At 41.4% G+C, this 22,845-nt stretch overlaps 1 protein-coding gene across 1 annotated transcript in view; it reads left to right on the top strand.

Annotated features, from left to right (window-relative positions):
• The window catches only part of kidins220a (kinase D-interacting substrate 220a), a 70,906-nt gene that overhangs the window by 39,524 nt on the left and 8,537 nt on the right, over positions 1-22,845 (top strand). The window contains exons 23-29 of the mRNA XM_066674144.1: positions 7,121-7,299; positions 8,860-9,059; positions 9,501-9,617; positions 15,201-15,230; positions 17,800-17,928; positions 20,581-20,679; positions 22,449-22,667. Coding sequence (XP_066530241.1) covers positions 7,121-7,299; positions 8,860-9,059; positions 9,501-9,617; positions 15,201-15,230; positions 17,800-17,928; positions 20,581-20,679; positions 22,449-22,667 — 973 coding nt within the window. The remainder of the gene's footprint in view (positions 1-7,120; positions 7,300-8,859; positions 9,060-9,500; positions 9,618-15,200; positions 15,231-17,799; positions 17,929-20,580; positions 20,680-22,448; positions 22,668-22,845) is intronic.

Below are 22,845 nucleotides of genomic sequence, written 5' to 3'. Positions count from 1 at the left end.
CCTCCTCCTCTCCCATCTTCGGTCTGTCTGCAGTCATTCCGGGCCGTTGGAATAAGAGTGTCATGATGGCATGTTTCTGGACGCCCGGCTCCATTTTGACTGGCTGTTGTGCTTGGACGCGGCCTATGTCGGGGTGTTTTGCTCGCTCTTTGCTCCCTGCCAGATTAAATAGAGGGGCTTTCTCAGAGCCCAGCATTATTCAACAGTCTGCGTACTGTGTGTTTGTGTGTGTGTGCATGAGTCTCTTGTGTGTTTATGTGTTTGTATTCCATAAACAAGCTGTTGACACTCGTCGCCGTTTAGAGTGCATTCATAACAAATGCATCATACTTACTAAATCTGCGTGGCTGGAGTGAATTAAGACAGTCAAATAACTCAAACCTGTCATCATTGTTGTAGGCGGTAGTTCCAAGGAAAACAGCCATAAAGTTGGAGTTGCTCAGTGGGAGAATTTAAAATGCTAGTGATCCTTTTTTTTCAATTTGAAATGAGTTTTGAATGAAAATGCTATTAAGGAACTGGCAAAATGTTATTATTCATTCAAGGAATCCTAGGTAGTAATTTTTTCTCCCTTAAAATTCATTCATTCATTATCTGTAACCCTTATCCAGTTCAGGGTTGCGGTGGGTCCAGAGCCTACCTGGAATCATTGGGCGCAAGGTGGGAATACACCCTGGAGGGGGCGCCAGTCCTTCACAGGGCGACACACTCACACCTACAGACACTTTTGAGTCGCCAATCCACCTACCAACGTGTGTTTTTGAACTGTGGGAGGAAACCGGAGCACCCGGAGGAAACCGGAGCACCCGGAGGAAACCCACGCGGACACAGGGAGAACACAGCAACTCCTCACAGACAGTCACCCGGAGGAAACCCATGCAGACACAGGGAGAACACACCACACTCCTCACAGACAGTCACCCGGAGGAAACCCACGCGGACACAGGGAGAACACAGCAACTCCTCACAGACAGTCACCCAGAGGAAACCCATGCAGACACAGGGAGAACACACCAACTCCTCACAGACAGTTACCCGGAGCGGGAATCGAACCCACAACCTCCAGGAGCTGTGTGACTGCGACACTACCTGCTGCACCACTGTGCCGCTCCCTTAAAATTGCAGCTTCAGAATCACTGATGTTTTAGTGAGCTGTGATAGGGAGAACTAATCAGGGCTCTGCACTACAAAAACTGCACTATGTAAGGTTTTCAGGAGGGTAGGAATGCCTCACCTTGATTTCAGGACAGTACTGTAAAATTGAATTACACTCTGCAACTGCAGGGGGAGCCCAGGAGCAAGAAAAACCAAGTCAGTAAGGTTTTCTTACATCACAAACCTAAGGAATCAATCATGTCAGCTTTTGGGGTGAAGCTTTTGAGCTGCAAATGAGTGGCATATGGCTGGGAGGAGATAAAAGGATGGGCTAATGGCATATTCATAGATCTGCATGCACTGAACACATAGGCGAAGCTGTTACATCAGAGATAATCACATTTCTTGGTAATATCTTCTAAATCTCTAATTCTGATCAACGGAGATGAGCATTTAGGGGTTTAATCTATGACCAGAGGGGGCAGTAATGGTCTTAAGATTGTGTGTGCTGTCGTACTAAGGGATGAGCTACCTGGAAATGTACTAGAGATGAACCGGTATGAAAATGTGATATCACTGTTATCAGTTTTATTGCAGTATTGTTGAAATGTGCTGAAAAGTTCAAAAAGTTCTTGTACACGCACATGAATAATTTCAAAACATTTATATTGAACACCAAAAATCAGCAGCAATTTGAACTCATATAAATAAGGTTTAAACAAAAGTAGATAAAAATGAACAATAAACTTGAAATGTTTAAAGTGGAACTTAATAAATTGCTAATTTTGGTTGCAGAATGATATCGATCACCATTTATGATAGAAATCTCTAAACATTTTTCTCAATTTAAGGTGGGGAAACCCTATTATAATCACCGAGCCATTTAAGGTGGAATTGAGTGCTGCACCATTAAAGTGGAATGGGTGGCAAGTTTGAAATTCTGGCAATAAATGAAATGACTAAACCAGCACATTTCTACTATCACACGTGTTTACAAGAGCATAATTATCACTTAGCCCATTAGCTTCCTCCTTAGCATTTCACTCACTCCGGTGTGGTGCCCAATCTCACCTCCCAATCCTGATTGAACCTCTCCTGGTTTCGAGGGTCCTTGGGGAGTGATATCAGGACAGTAAAGTGAGATTCAGCACCACACCATCGCTCTGTGACTGCGTCATGACTCCCTCGACACAAAACCATCCAGCATCATGTGCTGTAACTTACGTAATGTTTTTAAACCATGATAATTAATACTAAAGCCATATCATTAACTGTCCAGTGTCATATCCACTAGATACGCTAATCTTTTTTTTCTTTATAGCTTTATAGCATTCCCATGTTTTCAAAGTACCTCGACTTACGACGTTGATCCGTTCCTACATCACGTCGTAAACCGATTTTCAGTGTAAGTCGTAACATACGTACATACTGTACGTAAATAACATACTGTAAGCACTTATCCTACGATGCGACTGGGGTGACGCCATCCTCCTTGGTCCCGAGCCGCGTAACCATGTATTCTTGCGCCACGCACACCAAACACGAAGTTCGCTTTACGACGCAAAACCACTTAAGTCGAAACAAGGCTTTATACAGTAAATAGGAGATGTGTCGTAACCACAAAACATCGTAACTCGGGACTGATGTAACCCGAGGACCTCCTGTATACAACATTTTCCACAAGATAACACAGTTCTCTGGGTCTCATTATAATGTCTGTGACATGATTGGGTCAAATATACCACAAGAGTCAAACCACACTTTTCGTACCCTGTCTGAACAGCTCTTTTTAGAACAGCCACTTTCAGCTCCTGTTGTGAACGAGCCTCTGTTTAAACCAAGTGCAGGGCGGCCAGCACTCAGGCACAAGGAGTAGAAACGCTGGCTGTGAAGAATCATTTCAGCTTTGCACTCTTTTCTTTCTTCACATTTCTACCCAGTACTCTTGTGTGTGTTTAATCTGGTCTAGGTGCTCTCACATAAACACCAGTCCAGCTTTGTGATCCAAGACCTTTATTCCATGTCCTCAGGGATAAAACTGTGCTGTTTGGTTTGTCAGTGAGTGGGTTGGTAGCAGACCCAAACCCCCACTTGATTCTGTTTTATTTATTTCCTTTGGTACAGTAATTTCCTGTTAAGGGCATTAAGAATGTAATAGGTCAAGTTTATGTCAAGCCTGTGTCAGTCTTGGAGGTCCCCTCCCATTTTAGAGACTTTAAAGACTATGAATACCACATGATTCACTGTCCAAATGTGGAACGTCTGCACATGCATGTTCAATATTTGGCATGCATTCAATCACATGATTTAAACAATTACTTCCTTATACATTGGAATTGTGACTGTAGGGGCAAACTAGTGAGTGGAAGTGTGTGTGTGTGTGTGTGTGTGTGTGTGTCTTGTGACAGAGGAAGTCTCTTGAGAGGCTCCTGTCGCTGACTCCTGTTTGTCCAAGAGTGAACATATACAAGCACATAGTCTCTCTCTCTCTCACTCTCTCTCTCACAAACACACACACACACACACAAATAAACAAGCCCAGCTGGACTTCGGAAGAAGCACAAGCCGCCCCGTGCTGCCTAATCCAGTGCGTGGGAAACCAACCAAGTCCCGTTCCCTCATCCTCTCCGCTTCCCTTCCGCTGAAGCCCTGCCCTCTGCACTGTCCAGTTGCAGATTTGTTTGTAAATAAAGAATTTGAATGCGTTGTCTGTGATAAACACCACCGTTTTGCATGTTCTGCCCTTCAGCCCCGCGCCCAATCTGGGGAGGAGCCCACCTCCACCTAACGTCCATCATGTGGAAGGTCAGCTGACTGCTCACACAGCGTCTACCGCTGACCCGCTGACTCCGAGGCCTGCCCGAGCACAGTGCGGGCCTTTGTCCAGTGTTTGCAACATCTGTTCTCACACCCAGCGCCACACACTCACCCACATGCACACGCGCTGCCAGAGCCCACAGCCACAGCCTGGCAGATCACTGCACTCCACAGCCAACAGTTCGGATGTGTGTGCCGTAGAGGTCGGCTCTGAGTGTCCACAGTCATCAGTAGTTTTTAAGTGGGGGTGGGCTTCTTTGGTTTGGCAGCTAACAAAGCTTAGCCATTAGCATCATGCTAATAAATGCATGCATAAACCATATGTGCTTTCTGACTGTCATGCAGTTTATTTAAAGGAACACTGTGATATATATTTACTGTTAAATTACAACTTCAGAATCATTGTGATGCTCCCCTCACTGATGTGTAATGGGGATAATAGAGCCTCTATTGTTGCTACTCCAGACTCAGCACTGCAGAAACCGCACTATATATCTTTTGTCATTAATCACACTCTGCAAAGGCAGGGGGAGCCCAGGCGCAAAAATCCCAAAGCAAACCCAAAACATTCCTTTAACTGTAACTACCTTAATGCCGGGGGTTTGGTGTGTGCCCATGTAATGTGTTAATTATTAATTCTGAAGGATTATATATTGGTGTAAGCCTCTCATAGCAGATGAGAGACTTGCTTACTCCAGTCACACTCCACAGGTGCTTATAAATCACCTTCAAGCCTCGCGAGGTCCTCGCTGTTTACTCTGATTCTCCACTTCAGCTGTGCGCGGCGGCCACTGATCGTCATTGTCTCGCTGCTCCCCCTCTCCGAGCAGAGCCAATTTCACCCCTTCAAATCGGATTACTTAAATCAGCATCGTGAAATCATGCCAAACAGTGAGCTCATGCTCTACATGCCGCAGTTGGGGATCATTAGCGGAAAAAAGGACAGCCTGTGTCTCCGGACTTGCTGATAAAGGGATGGGAAATACCATCACATCTAGCACTCCCTATGCAGAAACAGAAAGAGAAAGAGAGAGAGAGAGAGAGAGATGGAGAGATAGAAGAAATATGATGTGCGCCAAATTGTCTGCATTCAGCAGAAACAAATCTTGCGATGTATCTGATAACTCCCACATCTGACTTCTTCATGGGTCTGTCTTGAGTCTTGTGCTCCAAGCTACACTTACACAAACCATCTGTAGTTTGACCAAAGGCTAAAACATTTACATAGCTATGTGGCTCTCTGCCAGTCTGTATGACCTCAAATGTATGACCATGGCTACGTTCACATTGCAGCCTCATTAGATCATATCAGATTTTTTTGCTCAGGTCGGATTTTGCTTCTTGATGGTTCACATACATTCATGGTCCCTGAAACACCACGTGCTCACACCACAATTATCCCAAATCGGGTCCCTAATCCCAGTGTAGTGCACAATGTTTGTTCTGAGATAACAGCTCCTACTCACATGTACTGTGTAGTATATTTATCACAACTCCATTTATACTCAGCTCTCACCTGCATGGCTCCTTTTCTAACATTCAGTGCATTGCTTTGGTGCGGGAGCCATTGATTCACACCTACACTGTTCACTTTGTAGGAAGCATGGAGCAATTTGAGATGCAGCCTTCGGTCGATGCCGGTGCTCGTTGATGACCACAGCACAAAGTGCATCCCTATAGGCAAAAACATCTGATGTGTCGGTTCATGTTAGGGTGACCAGTCGTCCTTTTTTTCCCGGACATGTCCGCTTTTTTAGACTTAAAAGAAATGTCCGCACGGAATTTCACAAACGTCCGGGATTTTGTTTTTCTAGAGCTTACATAGAACTTCGAGAAGCGTTTTGTTCACAAACTAGTCCCGCCCTCCCCTACTCCGATTGGTTCGCTTGAGTGAGAAGGGGGCGTGGTGAAGTAGCCTAAAATCTTCTGATTGGACGGTCTGACTGTAGAGCTACCGTTATTGGTCGATAACCTTCTCTGTAGACATTTATTTGGTCAGTCTGCACGTCAGTAGTCCTTGTTTACGTCAGGCAAGGCTCATGTACCTAACCTCATCTCTAGCTGCTATGCCGAAAGTTCTCGGATGAATTAAAAAAGAAATTCCCATGTTTTGTGTAGCAAATAAAGGTGTAAAGGACCTAAAAGCACACATAGGTTCAGCTAAGCAATACAACGGCAGCAAGGGGCATGACCTTATCAGCTACCAACCCCCCAGACGTGTCCTCTTTTTCACCATCTCAGATCTGGTCACCCTAGTTCACATTCAGGTTGTAAATTCATGAATTGTATCCAATCTAGGACTACATATGAACTTAGACATGTCCACACATTGAGGTAAAAAAAATCAGATTTGAGCCTGATATGTGAATGTAGCCTGTATGCACATTTATGAAATGTTATGCAATGTTTCCATATCCTAGTCTAGTCAAGTCAAGTCAGAGTTTAGTCATTAAGCTTTGCACTAGAAACACAGCTGTCTCTGTAAAAGAATTCCCTGTGCTGTGATTTAACGGGGCTCGGCACTACAATGTGGTACAATGGAGGTATTACCTCCCCAAATTACTTACTTTATCCTGATTCTAGTGCTATATTCCTAACTGTCGCTGGAACTGCTCCATGACTTGGTGCTGGTGGAGGCTGTTGGGCTTTGATCGCTGGTTGATAGGTAGCTAGATGAGATATATTTCTCTGTTACACAGCAACATTTCTGGCACAAATTTTGCATGTTGCCTCATTTAAATTGTAGGTTCTCCATTTTAATTTAGTTGAAATCTCCTCACTCCCAAACTCCCAAAGTTGCACATGGTTTATGACTAGATTAGCTGCCATTGTTTCCATTTTATAAAACAAAGACTGACACATGGCCATTCAGCAGCAGTTCGGATACCAACAGTTGTGGAAAAATTAAAAACAAATTTAATATTCAGTGTTAAATAGCGTTCCCTGCGGTTATTCCCTACAACATTGTGGCTATTCTGACAGCTCTAACTAGAAGCTAATGTAGCTATCAAGTAATAAATACCTATCCTACTGTTTAGCTGCATACAAACTGCACGAATAAATGATCACGCCATGTTGAGTTACTGTGGTTTAATAAATTCTGTGGCATACTGTTACATCCAGAACTGGACATCTCATAACTCACAGAACCTGCACAACCTTTCTATACTCTTCTGTGTTCTTATTTAATCTGGCCTTTATATTTCAGGATTTCTAAGAATATTCCCACCACAAAGGACGTGGAGCCCCTGCTGGAGATTGACGGAGACATCCGCAGCTTTGAAGTGTTCCTCTCCTCTCGAACCCCTGTGCTCACTGTTCAGGATGTGGAGATGTTCCTGCCCTGCACTGTCAACTTGGACCCCAAGCTGCGTGAAATCATCGCAGGTACACACACTGTATTTAATGCTCCGGCTGTAGATAGACGGTCTGTAACTCAGTGTGTCACTCAGATGCATTTAACTATTCCCCGTAGTTTGTTAAGATAGAGTAGGTCTGATGGTTAGGCAGAAACACTGATTGCCCTTTTCCACCAAAAGAATTTCGGTTCCATTCAAGATGAATTCACCTCTAGAGTCAGAGCCATAGATAAACAGAGTCATGGTTAATCCACTGTTTACAGCATGGTCAGAGCAGAATGAAATATTATACATATTTGTAAGTGTTGCCGAATTTGGAGCCATCTTCTGAGCTTGTAAGCGGTGAAGAAAAGTAGCCAACATGCTCATGTTGCACTGAACACAGCCCCAGAAACAAACAGTGTAAATGACCGCGTCCAGCTCCACCGCACAATAATGATTTATTTGAGGCTCTGAGCTCTTTCTGGAGCTTCTTAAGCTCAACACGCCCACAGATGATGTCACAGTTCGCTCTGAACAATTTACTGTTATTTTGCTACAGCTGGGAGTATAGTTTTCTGGTTCATGAACCAGTTTATATAAGCGGAAATATTATGAACCGTGCCAAATTAAGTTTGTGAATGGGAACCTAACTTGTTTCATGTTTGTGGAAAAGGACTATGATATTTCAAGGGTGCCCAGATGATGTCACTTACTTGTTATAAGGAGAATAGGGCCTCTGTCATTGCTGTTCCAAGCCCAGCACTGCAGAAACTGTACTGTGTAACTATTGTTTGTTTATTTATTTATTTATTTATTTATTTATTTATTTTTTGGGTGGCGGGGTAGGGGTGTTGGGTGCTAAAAGTCTAGTCGACCCCCAGAGAAAGGATGCCGGCCTCTCTCAGCATGCTAATAGGATTCCCCTCTTAATTACTCTCAGGTCAGCCATTTCATAAACCAAAGGTACATGGCTTTAACATGGCTGATTACAGTGGGCCTGACAACTTCATGTCCAAGTCATTGCTTTTAAATATGTTGAGATGTTAGGCAATACCACATAGACTTACTTACTTTTTTATTGACACACTGTTATTGACGCAATCTCGGTTAACCTTTAGTGACCCTCTGTGTTGTGTGCATGAGTTGTGTCAAGGATTCCTCAATTCAGCCTGAGAGAGAAACAAGGGGTCTATTATGCTGACCTCAGGATGTGAAACATCATTCAAAATTGCCTCCTTATTACTGACTCACTCTGGCTATTTCTTTCCACGGGCAGAAACGTATGATTACTGCGCGCAGAAAATAAGTGTTGTCGGACTTTCTGGCATGTTGCATTGGTAATCTGCTAAATCTTTTGGGAGAAGCCTGTTTGGTCATCACTGTTTGTTGTTTTGAGAACCAACCCACAGAGATTATATTTTTTCCCCTCGTTTTCACATAGGACTTACTAAAAATGCTGGGCTTCGTTTGGCTAAAGTTAACTGTGAGTAGGAGGATGTGAATGCGCTTTAAGTGCAGGCAGAGTTTATAATCTTGTATCAGATATGATATTTCTCTCTCTCTCTCTCTCTCTCTCTCTCTCTCTCTCTTTCTCTCTCTCCCTCAGACGTGCGTGATGCCCGTGAGCAGATGCATGTTGGAGGAGTGAGCTATCCCACGCTGCCCCTGCAGGAGGCTCCAGCGCAAGCACACTCAGTGTTCGGTCAGGCCCCTGCAGCCTGTTCCCCCACCTCCTCTTTCCCAGCGCAGACCCACAGCAGCTACTTCAGCGGCCTCACTGGCCCGCAGCACCCTTTCTACAACCGGGTGAGGCACCACCAGAAACCCATGTTTGCTGCCTCTTTGTTCAGCCAAAAAGGTTATGAGTTGCCGTCATAAGACACCTATCGATTGTAAAATAAAGCAAAGTATAGGAAGTGTTTAAATGTTTTAAAGATGCTTCCTTTTTTCCTGTAATCTCATCACTTCTGAGTTTCTTACTTTGCTCCTAACAGGTTTTCTTATGACGGTGATGATAGACATTTGCTTTTGGAAACTGAAAACTGTCAGCTTTGACTCCTTCGCAGTTTATTTCGAGTTCCGTTCTGTTGTGAGGTTAAACAGCCTTTTTTTTTTTAGGAAGTGTGATTTTACATTTTTAAGTTTTAAGCTGCCATACTGTGTGTGTCTTATGTGTAGCCCATCCTCATCCAATCCTCAGTCATTCATGGCATGAACATTTTCCCTTTCTTTCCTCCACCTCCATAGCCTTATTTCCCTCAACATGTTTATCACGTGCCCCGAAATTACCCTGGCAACCCTGTCCATGCCCCCTCCCGCCCACCCTCCAAACTGGCCTTCCACAAGGACCTCAGCTCTGGACTAGTAAGTACATAGATCACTTTAGTGCTGTGTTAGCCTACAGAGACATAGGATTACATTAAACTATGTGCCATTTGACTTTTTTACGAATGTTATTCAGTATTTCATTATTTCCTAATTTCCTGATGCCTTGTTGAAGTTGTGCGTTAATGCAGTGGATTTGACCCTAGTTGTAACAAGAATTTTGGGTCTCCCAGGACAAGGTTTTAACAACATATCACTAGTAAATACATCCACTTTGTTGCTTGTTTTGATTGTTCAGTTACATTAAACTATTTCCATTTATAGCCCACCTCCCCATGGGTTTCATAGAAGTGACACTATTCCACGTCACTGTGAATAGTGGCTGCCATTTTGAGGACGTTATTATTCATGCACATACAACTTAAAAAAAAAAAAACTGTGATGTTAAAATTTAGTTTCTTTCAAAACCTTCTCATTTAGATGATTAAAAGTGAAGCAATATAAGTGAGGAAACCTGACCCATTTATCCACCTCATGTTTGTAAACAGAGCTCTACTGTGCCCAACCGTTGGTCAGTGTAGGCTCAGCCTGCTTCCCAAATAAGGCCTGCTTCACATATACTACTACAATTTGAAATGAAGATGTGAAGCTTATAGTCAAAAATACATGGTTTACATTCTGGCATACAGTGCACTACGTGAGTACAGAAACAGTTATTTTATGACCTACACCTTACACTATATAGGGTGTAGGAGACATTCGCCATTCAGCTTTGGTTTCACTGTGGTGTGGAAACATCACTGATCATCTCATATTTTGAGACAGGGAGAACTACAGTACTGTGCAGACGTTTTAGGCACCAAAGAAAATTGTATATATTTAAATTAATGCCTTCTGAGCGTGGTGCTTGTATGAAGTTTTATATAATCACAGTAAATATATATATATATATATATATATTCCTATTTAGAAGTAGGTGAAAGTGAGTTTGAAGAACAATGTTTTGTTCAGATTCCCCTTGATTTGCATGAATTTGTTAAATCAACAGCACACATTATTTAAAATCATTATTTATTAACCGCTAAAACTACGTACTGGAAGATAACCTCAAGTAATACGGATTCCACGAGGAGAGATTTGAAAAAAGTTAAACCAACACATTCACACAAAGTGTCACACTCACTGTAGTAATGTTATCTGATTTTATTCTAATGTTAGGTGTTACTTGTTGTTTGTTTGTTTGTTTTTAGCAAATAAACATTTACTGCTCAGATAAATAGCTTTTTAAATTTCATAATCTTTGGTGCCTTAAACGTTTTCACAGTACTATACTTTCTTCAACTTTAAGCCAAAACAGACAAAGAATTTAGGCAGACGGTCACAATAAATAATTTTCCTCCACTCTCAAAGTGCAGGGAAAGCAGTATCAGATTATTGATCTGTAAATATAACTCAGACAGATTCAGTCACAAAAGCAGCGAAAGGCACTGAAAGTTAAAGTGCTAATGCTGTTCCATTAGATCCAATGACAAAAATGTTAATATGGATAACAGCGAATAACTGTCTTTTTCTCCTCATTATGAAACACAGTGGGATTCTTTACCCCTGAGGTGAAGAGCCTGTAGGCGTCTGTGCTTTCAAATGCTCTCAAGTGCAGGGTGAGGAGCAGTGTTTGAGATAAAAATATCCATCTGATTACATTAGTGCTGAGCTATGAAGTAGAATGGCGACCACAAATTCATATTTGCAACCCATGACTTCAACTATAATGTTAGCATTACACTGCATCACCTTTGTATTATACCTCTTACATTTTCCCATGTGGTTTCATTAGGTTTAGATCTGAAAACACTATAACCAGCCATGACTGTACTGTCTGTGTCATATTCATATTCAGGTAATTGTACAAAAATAGTTGTGGGATGTGGTTAAATCGGTTTCAAATTTGGTTTGAGCAGAACTTACTGCTGATGAAAAGCACAACACTGCGTGCTAAGTGGTTGGCTAACGTCTCGCTCCTTCTTTCTTTACTGAAGAAGTGCAAAATGTCTCAGTAGAATTTGGTATAGCGTGAACGTGGCAGACGTTAATTAAAAAAATTATTTCAGTGTTAAAGTTTGACATTAGGAATAAATAAATAACATGTAAATGTGTAATGTTAGCCAGTTGACTGAAGTCTGGCAGAAGAAACGGGAGAGTGGGGCTTCACACTGTGTGACCTCGCTTCACTTTGTCCCTGCGCCATCATGGCATAACTTTCTCTTCCACAAATTATTCAGTGACAGATTTTATGGAGGTAGAGAGGTGGCATTAAGCAGAGATGCTACAGCATTTCGAGCTCATCTACACCCACATTATTCATCAAGTGTGTTCTCTGCCCTTACGGAGGGTGCGCACTAGTACATGTGCATGTGCCTGTGTTCTAACTTTGTTTCTCAAGCCTTTTCTGTCCTCTTTTCATCCTGTGGTTCTACTTCACCCATGTTTTACCCCTGTCTCTTCATCAGGGCGTTATCAGAGAAGATGCCTTTGAGAGATCCCCCTTCCCTTCTGTGGTATCCGATGAGAGTGACAAACCTCTGAGCTCATTTTGTCTTTTGCAGTTTGTCCAAATAAGGAGCTCTAGGTCTAGGATGGTTGTGTTTATGGGGAAAAATGAATGGCATTAAGGGAATTTGCCCTAATTTTACCCTGCGGTACACACAAATGTTTAAAATCTGGTTTGTTCTGTCGTTTAACTATCATTTTTACTCGTCTTGTGTCACAGGGGCTTTAGTCTTATTATTAAATAGCTTATAGGTCATAGAGAAGGGTGTCAAATTAAAATGACAACAATATAAAGAGTCTTAAAATGTTGAGTGGGCATAGGGTCTACAAGTCTCTGTAACTGTATTGTGGAGTGATAGAAATGCCAACAAAATGCCCCCATGGCATAACACAGGCACTGGACTCTTGGTGTATGCTCCCTTTGTGGATAATGTGGGGGTGTGGGACATTTTTTTTTGTACTAACAAATAGATATAAATAGATTTAGATTTTGAACTTAATACAAATAAACAACAAAAAACACACATTTATAGGATGGTGTTTTACTGTCAGTTGTTACAGAATAAAATACAAGACTTTAAGATTAAATCCATAATATTTTGAGGATAAAATTGTAATTATTTTGAGAATAAAATGCTAATATTTTGAGAATAATAAGACTTCCAGATTCTTACAATAAACCCACGCCCATATTCCCTGTGGATCAGGAACTTCTTTAGGTCTGCAGGGGGGTTTTCTGAGAACATATTGCTTGCAGTTTATAATAATAATAATAATAAAAATAATAATAATAATAAAATAAAAATAATAATAATATAAAAGAAATTTGAATTACCTCTAAATGATGGGCTTTTTTATTCTTTTATAACATTTATAATCCTTTCTTATAATCCCCTGGTCAGGTTTAGTTTGGTGATTAAACCTCAGTAAAAAGAAATGTGTAATTTTGTAATTACAACTTTATTTATGAAATCTTGTATATAATCTTTTTATACAAGTGGTCCTTGTCGTTGTATAGATTTATAGTTGTATAGTTTTATGCCCAGTAACTTTCAAATTTTCAACCGTAAAATTCAAATTTAGAGAAAACTCAGAGAAAAACCCCATGACGACAAACAGCTTGGACCTAATTCTCACCTAGATGCAAAAGGCAAACTACAAAATGATGACACAGAGGTCTGTAGCTGATGCATTGTGACTGTGGCTTGTACACACAACACTTTCTGATACCTCATGGTGCAGCTAGCATGCATTGTTGTCTTTTTCAATTGGCTGTCATGCACCCATCCATGTTGCAGTCAAGTGCTGTGTTCTAGCCAGCGAGTAGTTTGCTTGGTCTGATTATCTGCCTGAATGTGTACTAACTTTCCTCTGCTTGACTGTAGCATCGTCTCTGCGTTGCATTTTGACTGTCTGAACTAGAACGTTATTTATGTATATAAGGTCGCATGGTCAGTGTTACATAGAAAAATGAATAGATCAAACAGAATAAGTAGTAGTTCTTGTCTCGCTCAGAGTTATCTGACTAGTTTCCATAATAATCTATTTTATATTAAGTGAGTGAATCCTTAGCTCCATCACCTGGATTAGGATCAATAGCAATGCACTACTGGGGCACTTTAAAGGGACCTCTGTGGTTTGTTTTCATTCAGAAGTGCCGTATCGTTCGTAGTTGAAGTGTAAATTGCCAGTATGCTTTCATTCGCTGTTTGAATTACCACAGAAACTCATTTGTAACATGAACTGTTTAGTTGTAGCACTTACAGTTTGCGTTTACTTTCATGTTCCACCTTAAGTGATACATCTGAAACAGAAAAAATAAAGCAGCACTCCCCACCTACGACGCAGGAATAGAGCAACATCCTCAACATTTTTCATGATTTTCAGCGTACTGAGGTCTCGCCCCAATCTGCACGGCTCCAGATTCAGTGTCTTGGCCGTGGCTGAGAGAGACAGCGAAAGCCTGAGCCAGTTCAGAGCGAGCCACTAAGTTTTTTTCTCATTTACAGAGTCAGGGCTGCGTACAAACAGCAGAGATTTTTCCAGCGCACAAAAAGACCAGAGAGCAGCAAATGGTGAGGGAATACACTGTGCATTTTAAGAAAAGTGTATTGGATTAAAATCACAAACATCTTCTTTAATCTTTCCTTCTCCCTCCCCATGCCTTTCCTTGGCATTGCGAAGAAAGAGCTGTGTATGCAATGTTATCTCTCTTTCTCTCTGTTTTTTTTCTCTGTGTCTCTTATATGTTCTGTTCTTTCTCTTGTATTCTCTTGTTCTTTTCTTGTTTTCAAATGGAGTGATCTTGGTTTTGACTTTTGATTATTAAGCTCTCCATGATTATCATTGATTATTGACTTTTGAGGATACATCAGGGCAGGAGGGATAATGTGACTGAACTGAATCTGAAATATATATATATATTCAGGGATGGAACTTAAGGGTACTAGTCACGGGTGAACTGAAATTTCTATAAGCCACCCCCAGTCACCTAAAGTCAGGCTGGTCACGTCATGGACTTCGAAATGGTTGCATGAATGTGGACAGTATTTTTGATTGAATTGGAACTCCATAATGTGACCAGACTTTAGGTTGAGCATTACTAAAACATATATAACATATATATAACATAAAAAAAAACGTATCATGCACTCTTATAGTCTGTCATTATTTCAAGCTAAAAGCTAATTTACTTTTCTATGCCATTGACATTGTGTCTCCTGCAAATGACTGCCCCTTTTTTATCAAAAATATATTTATATTGTTTTTATTGTTCATTTGTTTGTTTGTTTTCCCTGGAATAATAGAAACAGTCATGTTGAAAGGCCTATAGCTTTATTAGGACCTTAAAACGGTGTCAAAAAGCTCACCATAATAACCGTATACCACCTATACTGCTATAACTGCCATGGGCTCCTGCTGAAACTTCACATGCTGGATATAAGCTTAATTTCCATCCCTGTGTTTGTTTTATCTAAAGCAGTTGGATTTGACCAAATGTGTGTGCTTGATTCATGATGACTGAAGCATGTTGCCTCATACTCTAACCCCTCTCCTCTCCTTACTCCCAAACAGACAAAGCCCCTGCCCCCCAGAGTAAAACAGGTACGTCCTCCTAAATCTTCCCTTTGACTTTACCCTTTTTTCAAACTCATTTGCTATCATTTGTCCTCAGACTCTCTCAGTTTTATATGCCATTTCTGAAATAGAGCCGGACGATACGGACAACATTTATATCATGATATATTTCTTGGTTTCTCTCGATACAATTCTGACATCAATATGAACAGCAAAAAAGCCACGGGAAAATGGCCAAGAGCCGAAAGGAACATGACGTCACCATCAAATTTGATTTTATACTTATTTGAATTATTGTGTAATACATGTATCTTGCTGCACTCTCAGTTCTACAGTAGATCTTTATGTCCTGCCTAGAAATAGGCCACTTTCTTTAGCTCCTGCTGGACACAGGGCTTTCACTTCTCCAACCATTGACCTTTACCACAAATCTTATTCCTCATTCAGCTTTACCAGAAAGAGTTCTAGTTATTGGAAGGGATTTCCCCCGACGACAGACTTTCATTATCTGTTCCAAGAACAATGCTAGTGGCCTTGTTTTGACACATTTTTACTGTCATTTTCAATGCGATCGCACAGCTTTAGACGGCTTGTTTCTGCATTAAATATGTCTCTGATTTCCCAGCTGCCATGATCTTTATTGAGGAGTGAAAGGAGAGATTAAAATCCTAGGCCCCTTCGGCAAACAGAGCGGCTCAGTGTAATTTAGCTGACATCGAGTTCAGATATTAGAGCTTCGGACAACAGTAACAATAAATATATATATAATGACTATAAATTTACTAAAGAGTTATATATAATAACTATTTTTTGCAGTGAATTTACAAATAAGTAACTGTAAAGATGTTTAAGAGCCAGTAAATGTTTTTTTTTTTGTTTGTTTTTTTGGTTTCAAGAGGACCAAGAGAAATAACACTTAATAAACTGAGCACTCTTGGATTCGTTAATCACCATTCATGGAATGTCTTGCTTTATTAGCAAGGATCCATTAAAGGCTTTTGGCATCTCTCATGTCTTTGGCTACCCAAGACTGCGAGTGTGTATGAAGATGCCGCCAGATTGATCCAGTTGACGATGCTGGCACTAGTCTCCACTGTACAAAGGGCTTTATAAAGAATATATATATAGTGAGCGCTGCTGAAATGGAAGTGAAATTTGGCATCATGCAAGAGAAATACTTTCAACATTGTGCATAGCTGTGATTTGTTCAGGCATCTGTTTCGACGCTCCGCGGGTCTTCAGAGGAAGACTCTCATAGTATAGTTTCATTAGCACTGGGGATTTTTCTTAGATAGAGGCACAGCTGGGTACAGAGCGACGGTGGGCAGGATTTGGACTGGGATAAGACTCTGTAGGTTTCAAAGTAGGCTGTAGGGTAGTTGAAAAACATGCATATTTTAGATTACTCTTACTTTAGGCATCCAAAGGCCACCCACCCACCATACATGCCAAATGGATGCTCTACGCAGAGAGTATTTTCACTGTGATGCTCAGGGAAACAGAGCTGTGCTGGAAGCCACAAAGCAGCGTCCTGAAGGATAAATAACTAAATAATAATAATAAAAATGCATCATCTGACAGCCAAAACACACACACACACTATAAGCAGCCATAATCTTTAGTTATTTTTCATGGCACATAAACTTAGCTCTGAGCTACTTGATGTAGTTGATGCGCTCTCACCGTTCAGTAGATTTGAATTTGAACTCAGAGGGAGACCGTCTTTTGAAGTGGACAATATGTCTTCAGCGTCCTCTCGGTCTTAGAAATGAGCACAGAGTCGCTCTTGGCAGAATAGGCTTCGGTGGTAGATCACTGTCAACCAGGTGGTGACACTGACACAATGGTTATAAAGGCAAGCACCGCACACACACACTGCCACAAGCATGTTAGTATCACTGCTGTGCTCATAATAGTTTACCACCAAATATGATCGGGGTAGAATGCCATCAGAAAACTGGGCATCGCAGCAGAGAGTGGAGCTGGTAAAATTAAGTTAAATATCCATGCCATTAATCAATGTGTTTTTAATAAGGAGCTGCAGTCTTTGCTTGTATTTATATCATTCTGAGCAAGCATTTAAAGAAAGAGCAAACCAGGAGTTAGTACTTGACCAAAACTATTATCAAAATCAAACACTATTACCAAGTGATTATATTTTTTGTAATAAAAATAAGGTAAAAACTTACATTTATTTGCTGATTTCATCAAACTTTAGGCCTTCTGTGACGTGCTAGACACCCCTCAGGATTCCCCCCTTGAAATAAAGGTCATTAGTGAGTTCAGACGGAGGGGTGTGTAAATGGAACAAACACCTGTAACGCACCGTGCCCCTAAATGATGCCAAATTAGCCTGAGCGCCATAAATAGCCAAGCATTCGCTTTCTCTCTCACTTGTGGTCACTTCAGATTCATATCTGTCTGGCCGTGCTCACTTTCTTGGTCTACTGATGTAGGATTGGGCCATGCTGCTCTGCATTATCCAGCAGTGGCCCAGTGCTACTTCATCACATGTCACTGGCTGCCACACATTCTCACAGATATTTTTATGAATGCATGACTATCCATCTCTCTCTCTCTGTGTGTGTGTATGTAGGGCCCTGGTCCTGTGGTAGCTCCTGGGCCCCTCAGCTCTCTCAGCACCGATGGTGTGTGTGATAGACTCAGACAGATCGAAGGACTGGACGACAGTATGCTGGAGCAGTACACCATCACTGTCAAAAAGGTACACTTTTTGTACACCATACTTACTTAAATTTAGGAACTTTTTAGCTCCCTCAGTGGACCACTAGATTGAAAATACAAGTGAATCTAAAGAGAAGAGCTGAAGTTTGTGAGGTTGGATACATCCATGGGCCTGTTTACACATGGCATTAACAAGAGTTTTGTATCTGGATAGAATCCGGATATACTTTGATCGCTAAAATGCTTCCCAAATCCAGATCAGATCTGGATATACTTTCATTCTGTTAACTGGCTGTAAGCATGGCTTCTCATTTGCGGCTCCCAGTGTATTATACGATCTCAAACCGCAGAAATAAGGCTCTGAATGAGGTAAGGAATCATCTGCAGTGGCCGAGGAAAAGGCTGTATCCTGCAACTGCTGTGATTTCTGCAGTGGTCTGTGCTCTGAGTGTCCAGAGGAAAGTCGAGACTGGTGGTAGACGATGGAGCCTGGTTTTACTGACACGGAATTCCTGTCATTTTTTGTGTACGAAAGTAGACGTTCAAGTTCATCTGTAAAAAAAAAAAAAAAATCTGACCACTGATCTCCCAAAAATCAACACCCCTACACTATCCCTCCTTTCGACCGACGTGATTCCGCTGACAGAACTCTACCAGAACACGGAAAACACATTCTGTTTCCACTTGTGTTAAATGTGGTCTGAGTGATCTGATTATAATCTGATCACAGTGCATCTTGGGGGTGTTTACACCTCATTTTCATGTGGACAAGTGGAATCTGAACATGATACGATCACCAAAAATGCATTTTACCAGTATGAACAGACCCCATATGTCTAAGTAGGTTAAACTACTGTACACTTCTGTACACAGTCTAGACAAAATATATCCCATAATTAACTATCCATTGTCCACTAAATGGCAAAGCGCTCTTCTATCAGTATAAAATGGCTTGTCCAAATTGAGTTGAATTGACCTTGTTGTCATCTAATTCAGAAAGGAGGGCTTTTTAATGGACATTTAGTAAAGTAGTAAAGAGGTACACGATCAGTTGTGGCAGGCTCCACTGTCAGCCCTACCTTGGTCACAATGACAGTATCTGGTAGTTATGACATGTACAAAGCTTTCATAATTTGATTAATTTGTCTGAAAAAGTTGGGAAAAATGAACTTCCTGAAACTATCCATTGAATGTTGTGGCACACTACTGTCGCAGCTGGTGGTGGCAACATGCTCCATTGCTTCTCCACGGAAAACAATGGCATACCAGGTTTACTGTCAAAACTTCCACCATCATGATGTACACAGAGCATTGGAGGAAAGAGCAGGGTTAAAAACCACTAATCCCCATAGTGCAGAGACAGGTTTGGGCTTATTTCTGAGCAGTTTGGGCTACTCCAACTCAACACTAGGTTCTACACATCATCACTGTCCAATGGAAAGCATGCATCTCCCAAAATAGTAACTTTACAGGAGAAGGATGAAACGGCCATAATGTTCAAAGTAAGTCAATGTAAAAAGATTTTATTCCAAATCATTTTGGAGCATTTCTATTGGTCCGTGCATCTTGAATTTGTTTTTACAGCTCCTGTGTTAAACCAACAAAAATGTACAAAAACGGAGATGTCTTTTTTGGAGAGCTACTATATGGTCATTGATACAGTGACCATTTAGAGTTTAAATTAAAGATGACCATACAAGGTTTAAATTTAATTTGGGACAAGATATATATTCACAGCAGGATTTTAGTTTCCATTTCTGAACTTTAAAAACAGAAAAACCACAATAAAAACATGTAAAGTCTGTATTTTAGGATTCAATGGTTTTTGGGTTTCTGGTGATATGTAAAAATTTTTGTGATCTGAAGGTATGTTTATAACGGTTTATAAAGCAGAGTTTTAAAGGGTGGTGTGCACCAGGTGCCAGGCAGGGTGGGGTCAGTTTGGTGATTCTGGAGAATGATTGAATGCAGATAGTTGGATTATTCTGAAAAAAATCTGATTTGGTGTTGACGCTCTGAACTAATTAATTTGGATTAAGAGGGCACTTCTGCAGTAAGAGGTAGGCAATTATTATTTGCCCCAAAATGAACCCTTTGTGTTTTTCTCATCTCTTTTGAAAGCCTTCATTGAAAGTGCAAGCCAGTGGACATGTACCTAAGAGGTCACATTTGAGTATTCCCAATTTCACCACGCTATTTATTGAGAGTGTTGTTTTTTTATTTAACACAGAGCAATTATTATTTTGCTCTTGGGAAAGAACACCGAGATCTTCATCAGAAAAGAACATTGCTAATGTGATTGCTTTTATCCACCCTTATAACATCATCAGTTTATTTAGTAAAGGCCATCCTTATCTTCAGCCTGTGAAAACCTCGAGGGCTTGTTTTCCTCTGAACACCATCTGAGCGGTGGCAATGTCATGACTAATGCCTTAAGACCTTCGTCTTCCGACCTAGCAGCTGTGCATCAGTGGTCGAAACTCTCAAAGATCTTCATTGTAGTGGAACAAGGGATACTACATCAACCAGACCACACCAGCATGCACCAAGCACAAGCTCGCCACTTGTTCTTCTTAAGACCTCACAGACCCAAATAAATAACAACTCTTCAGAGGAGCTCTAGCAAAAGGTACAAGTACTATAGCGACTCTGAGTCAGCCTGAGGTCAGCTTGCAAATGTCTGTCCATCCAGGCGAACATCAACGGCCGGGTCCTGTGCCAGTGCAACCTGGACGAGCTCCGGAAAGAGATGAACATGAACTTTGGAGACTGGCATCTCTTCAAAGCAATGGTAAGGATTTTTATTCATTGCATTGGTTTATAATCTTTGTACATCTCCTTTTATGTCTTTCACCAGTTTCTAATGCTGGGTTCCTATGCACTGTGCCATCTTTTAATGCATCTTGACTTCCATCTTCCCCTCTCTGCAGACAGATACAGGCACAATCCCTCTTTCGAGAAGGAGCGCAGTTGAAATTAGGAACACATGTAGCTTGTGTTGATCAGATTTCCATTCGTGCTTCCACAAACGAATGTTGTGTTGCCAGCAAGCATGAAGCCATCTGGTCCAAGATGGCGCCTTTCTGAATGAAGGAAGGTTATTGTCAGTGGGAGCTCAGTGTCCCCTCGAAGTTCGGAATAGCTTGACTTTTACGAGAAAGTAGCATTTTTCATGCTGAAAACATGAGCAATTGGAAAAGCACAGGACAGGGACCATGTGATTCTGGCACTGATGGGTGATGGGCACTGCTTGCCTTCTTAATTCCAATATTGACTGTCCAGTTAACTACAATACATCAGTTTGTTACTCCACTGATAGAGACTTAGAATGATTCCTTGCTCAGCTAATAATGAAACCTACATCATGCTGTGACTACTCCTCCTGCCACATGCATTTTAACGTGTCCCTGCTTCTAACACATCCAATTCTACTAATGAAAATATTAGACCTATTAAAGTGAGCCTCTCACTGGCCACACAGGTAGCAAAACATACCCTATACAATCCACCATATATCACCAAAATATAATTTATATAATATACAGTTGTAATTGAAATTTCAAAAATTAAAAAAAAAAATTTTTTAAAGTGACTCTTGCGTAATAAAAAAATGACAATTGTTGTTCCATTCAACCAAAAATAACCTAAAAATGAATTTGTTTGAAAATGACAGGTGAGAAGAATGTATTGGTCATTGATCAGGAAAAAAGAGCTACAAAATCATGTGTTTGATTTGTTCTGTTCTTGAGGATAATATTGTATCCAAAAATACACGAGGATTAAAAATAGCGAATTGTGGACATAGTATGAATACTGAATTTTTTATTTATATTTTGTCAAATAAAATGACAAATGTGGGGCGGCACGGTGGCGCAGCAGGTAGTGTCACAGTCACACAGCTCCAGGGACCTGGAGGTTGTGGGTTCGATTCCCGCTCCGGGTGACTGTCTGTGAGGAGTTGGTGTGTTCTCACTGTGTCTGCGTGGGTTTCCTCCGGGTGACTGTCTGTTAGGAGTTGGTGTGTTCTCACTGTGTCTGCGTGGGTTTCCTCCGGGTGCTCCGGTTTCCTCACACAGTCCAAAAACACACGTTGGTAGGTGGATTGGCGACTCAAAAAAAAGTGTCCGTAGGTGTGAGTGAATGTGTGAGGGTGTGTGTGTGTTGCCCTGTGAAGGACTGGCGCCCCCTCCAGGGTGTATTCCCACCTTGCGCCCAATGATTCCAGGTAGGGTCTGGACCCACCGCGACCCTGAACTGGATAAGGGTTACAGACAATGAATGAATGAATGAAAAATGACAAATGTCCTTTTTAATGCTATGCTACAGTCGCCATAAAATGACTAAAGAGCAGCAGTATGCATATTTGTCCACCTAAGAGTTATGTATTATTGATTGATAACAATACTATAATAAATGTGGTTTGATGCGTGTGATTCTAGTTGGTGCCTGTACGTTTACTTACTCGTTAGTCCCATTAGTGACACTAGTTCCAGTGCAAAACAAACAAACACACTCTGGATGCCAAACCTGTCTTGGCTACATATCTCTGTTGATTCCCAGGTGCTGGACCAGAGGCAGGTGGAGAGCCAACTGCTGCAGGAGGAGTGTGGAGGGGGCAGTGAGCAGGGCAGCAGCGTTCTGGCTCAGCCTAATTCACCTTCCCTCCCTGCTGCAGCCCCGGAAGACGGCACCATGCGCTATAGCCTAAACCTCAGCTTTGAGGAGCTCAGTACAGCCGGCGTGGAGGAACCTGTCAGACAACCCGGCAACCGCTGGACGGTGGGTGCAGACTTAAAACACTAGTTTCTGTCTAATACATAATCCTCTGCTCACTGCATAGCACCCAAACATGCAAACACAAACACATCCAAAGGTCGAGTTTTCACTTTACATAGTTTATATGACCTCGTACATTAGGATCCCCAGTACTCGAGGGGGCGATAGAGTACATTTAACG

Source organism: Hoplias malabaricus, chromosome 1 (genome assembly GCF_029633855.1).
Source record: "Hoplias malabaricus isolate fHopMal1 chromosome 1, fHopMal1.hap1, whole genome shotgun sequence".
NCBI classification, from domain to species: domain Eukaryota; kingdom Metazoa; phylum Chordata; class Actinopteri; order Characiformes; family Erythrinidae; genus Hoplias; species Hoplias malabaricus.
The sequence above is the reverse complement of the archived record's forward strand: the minus strand, read 5'-3'. Positions and strand labels throughout refer to the sequence as shown.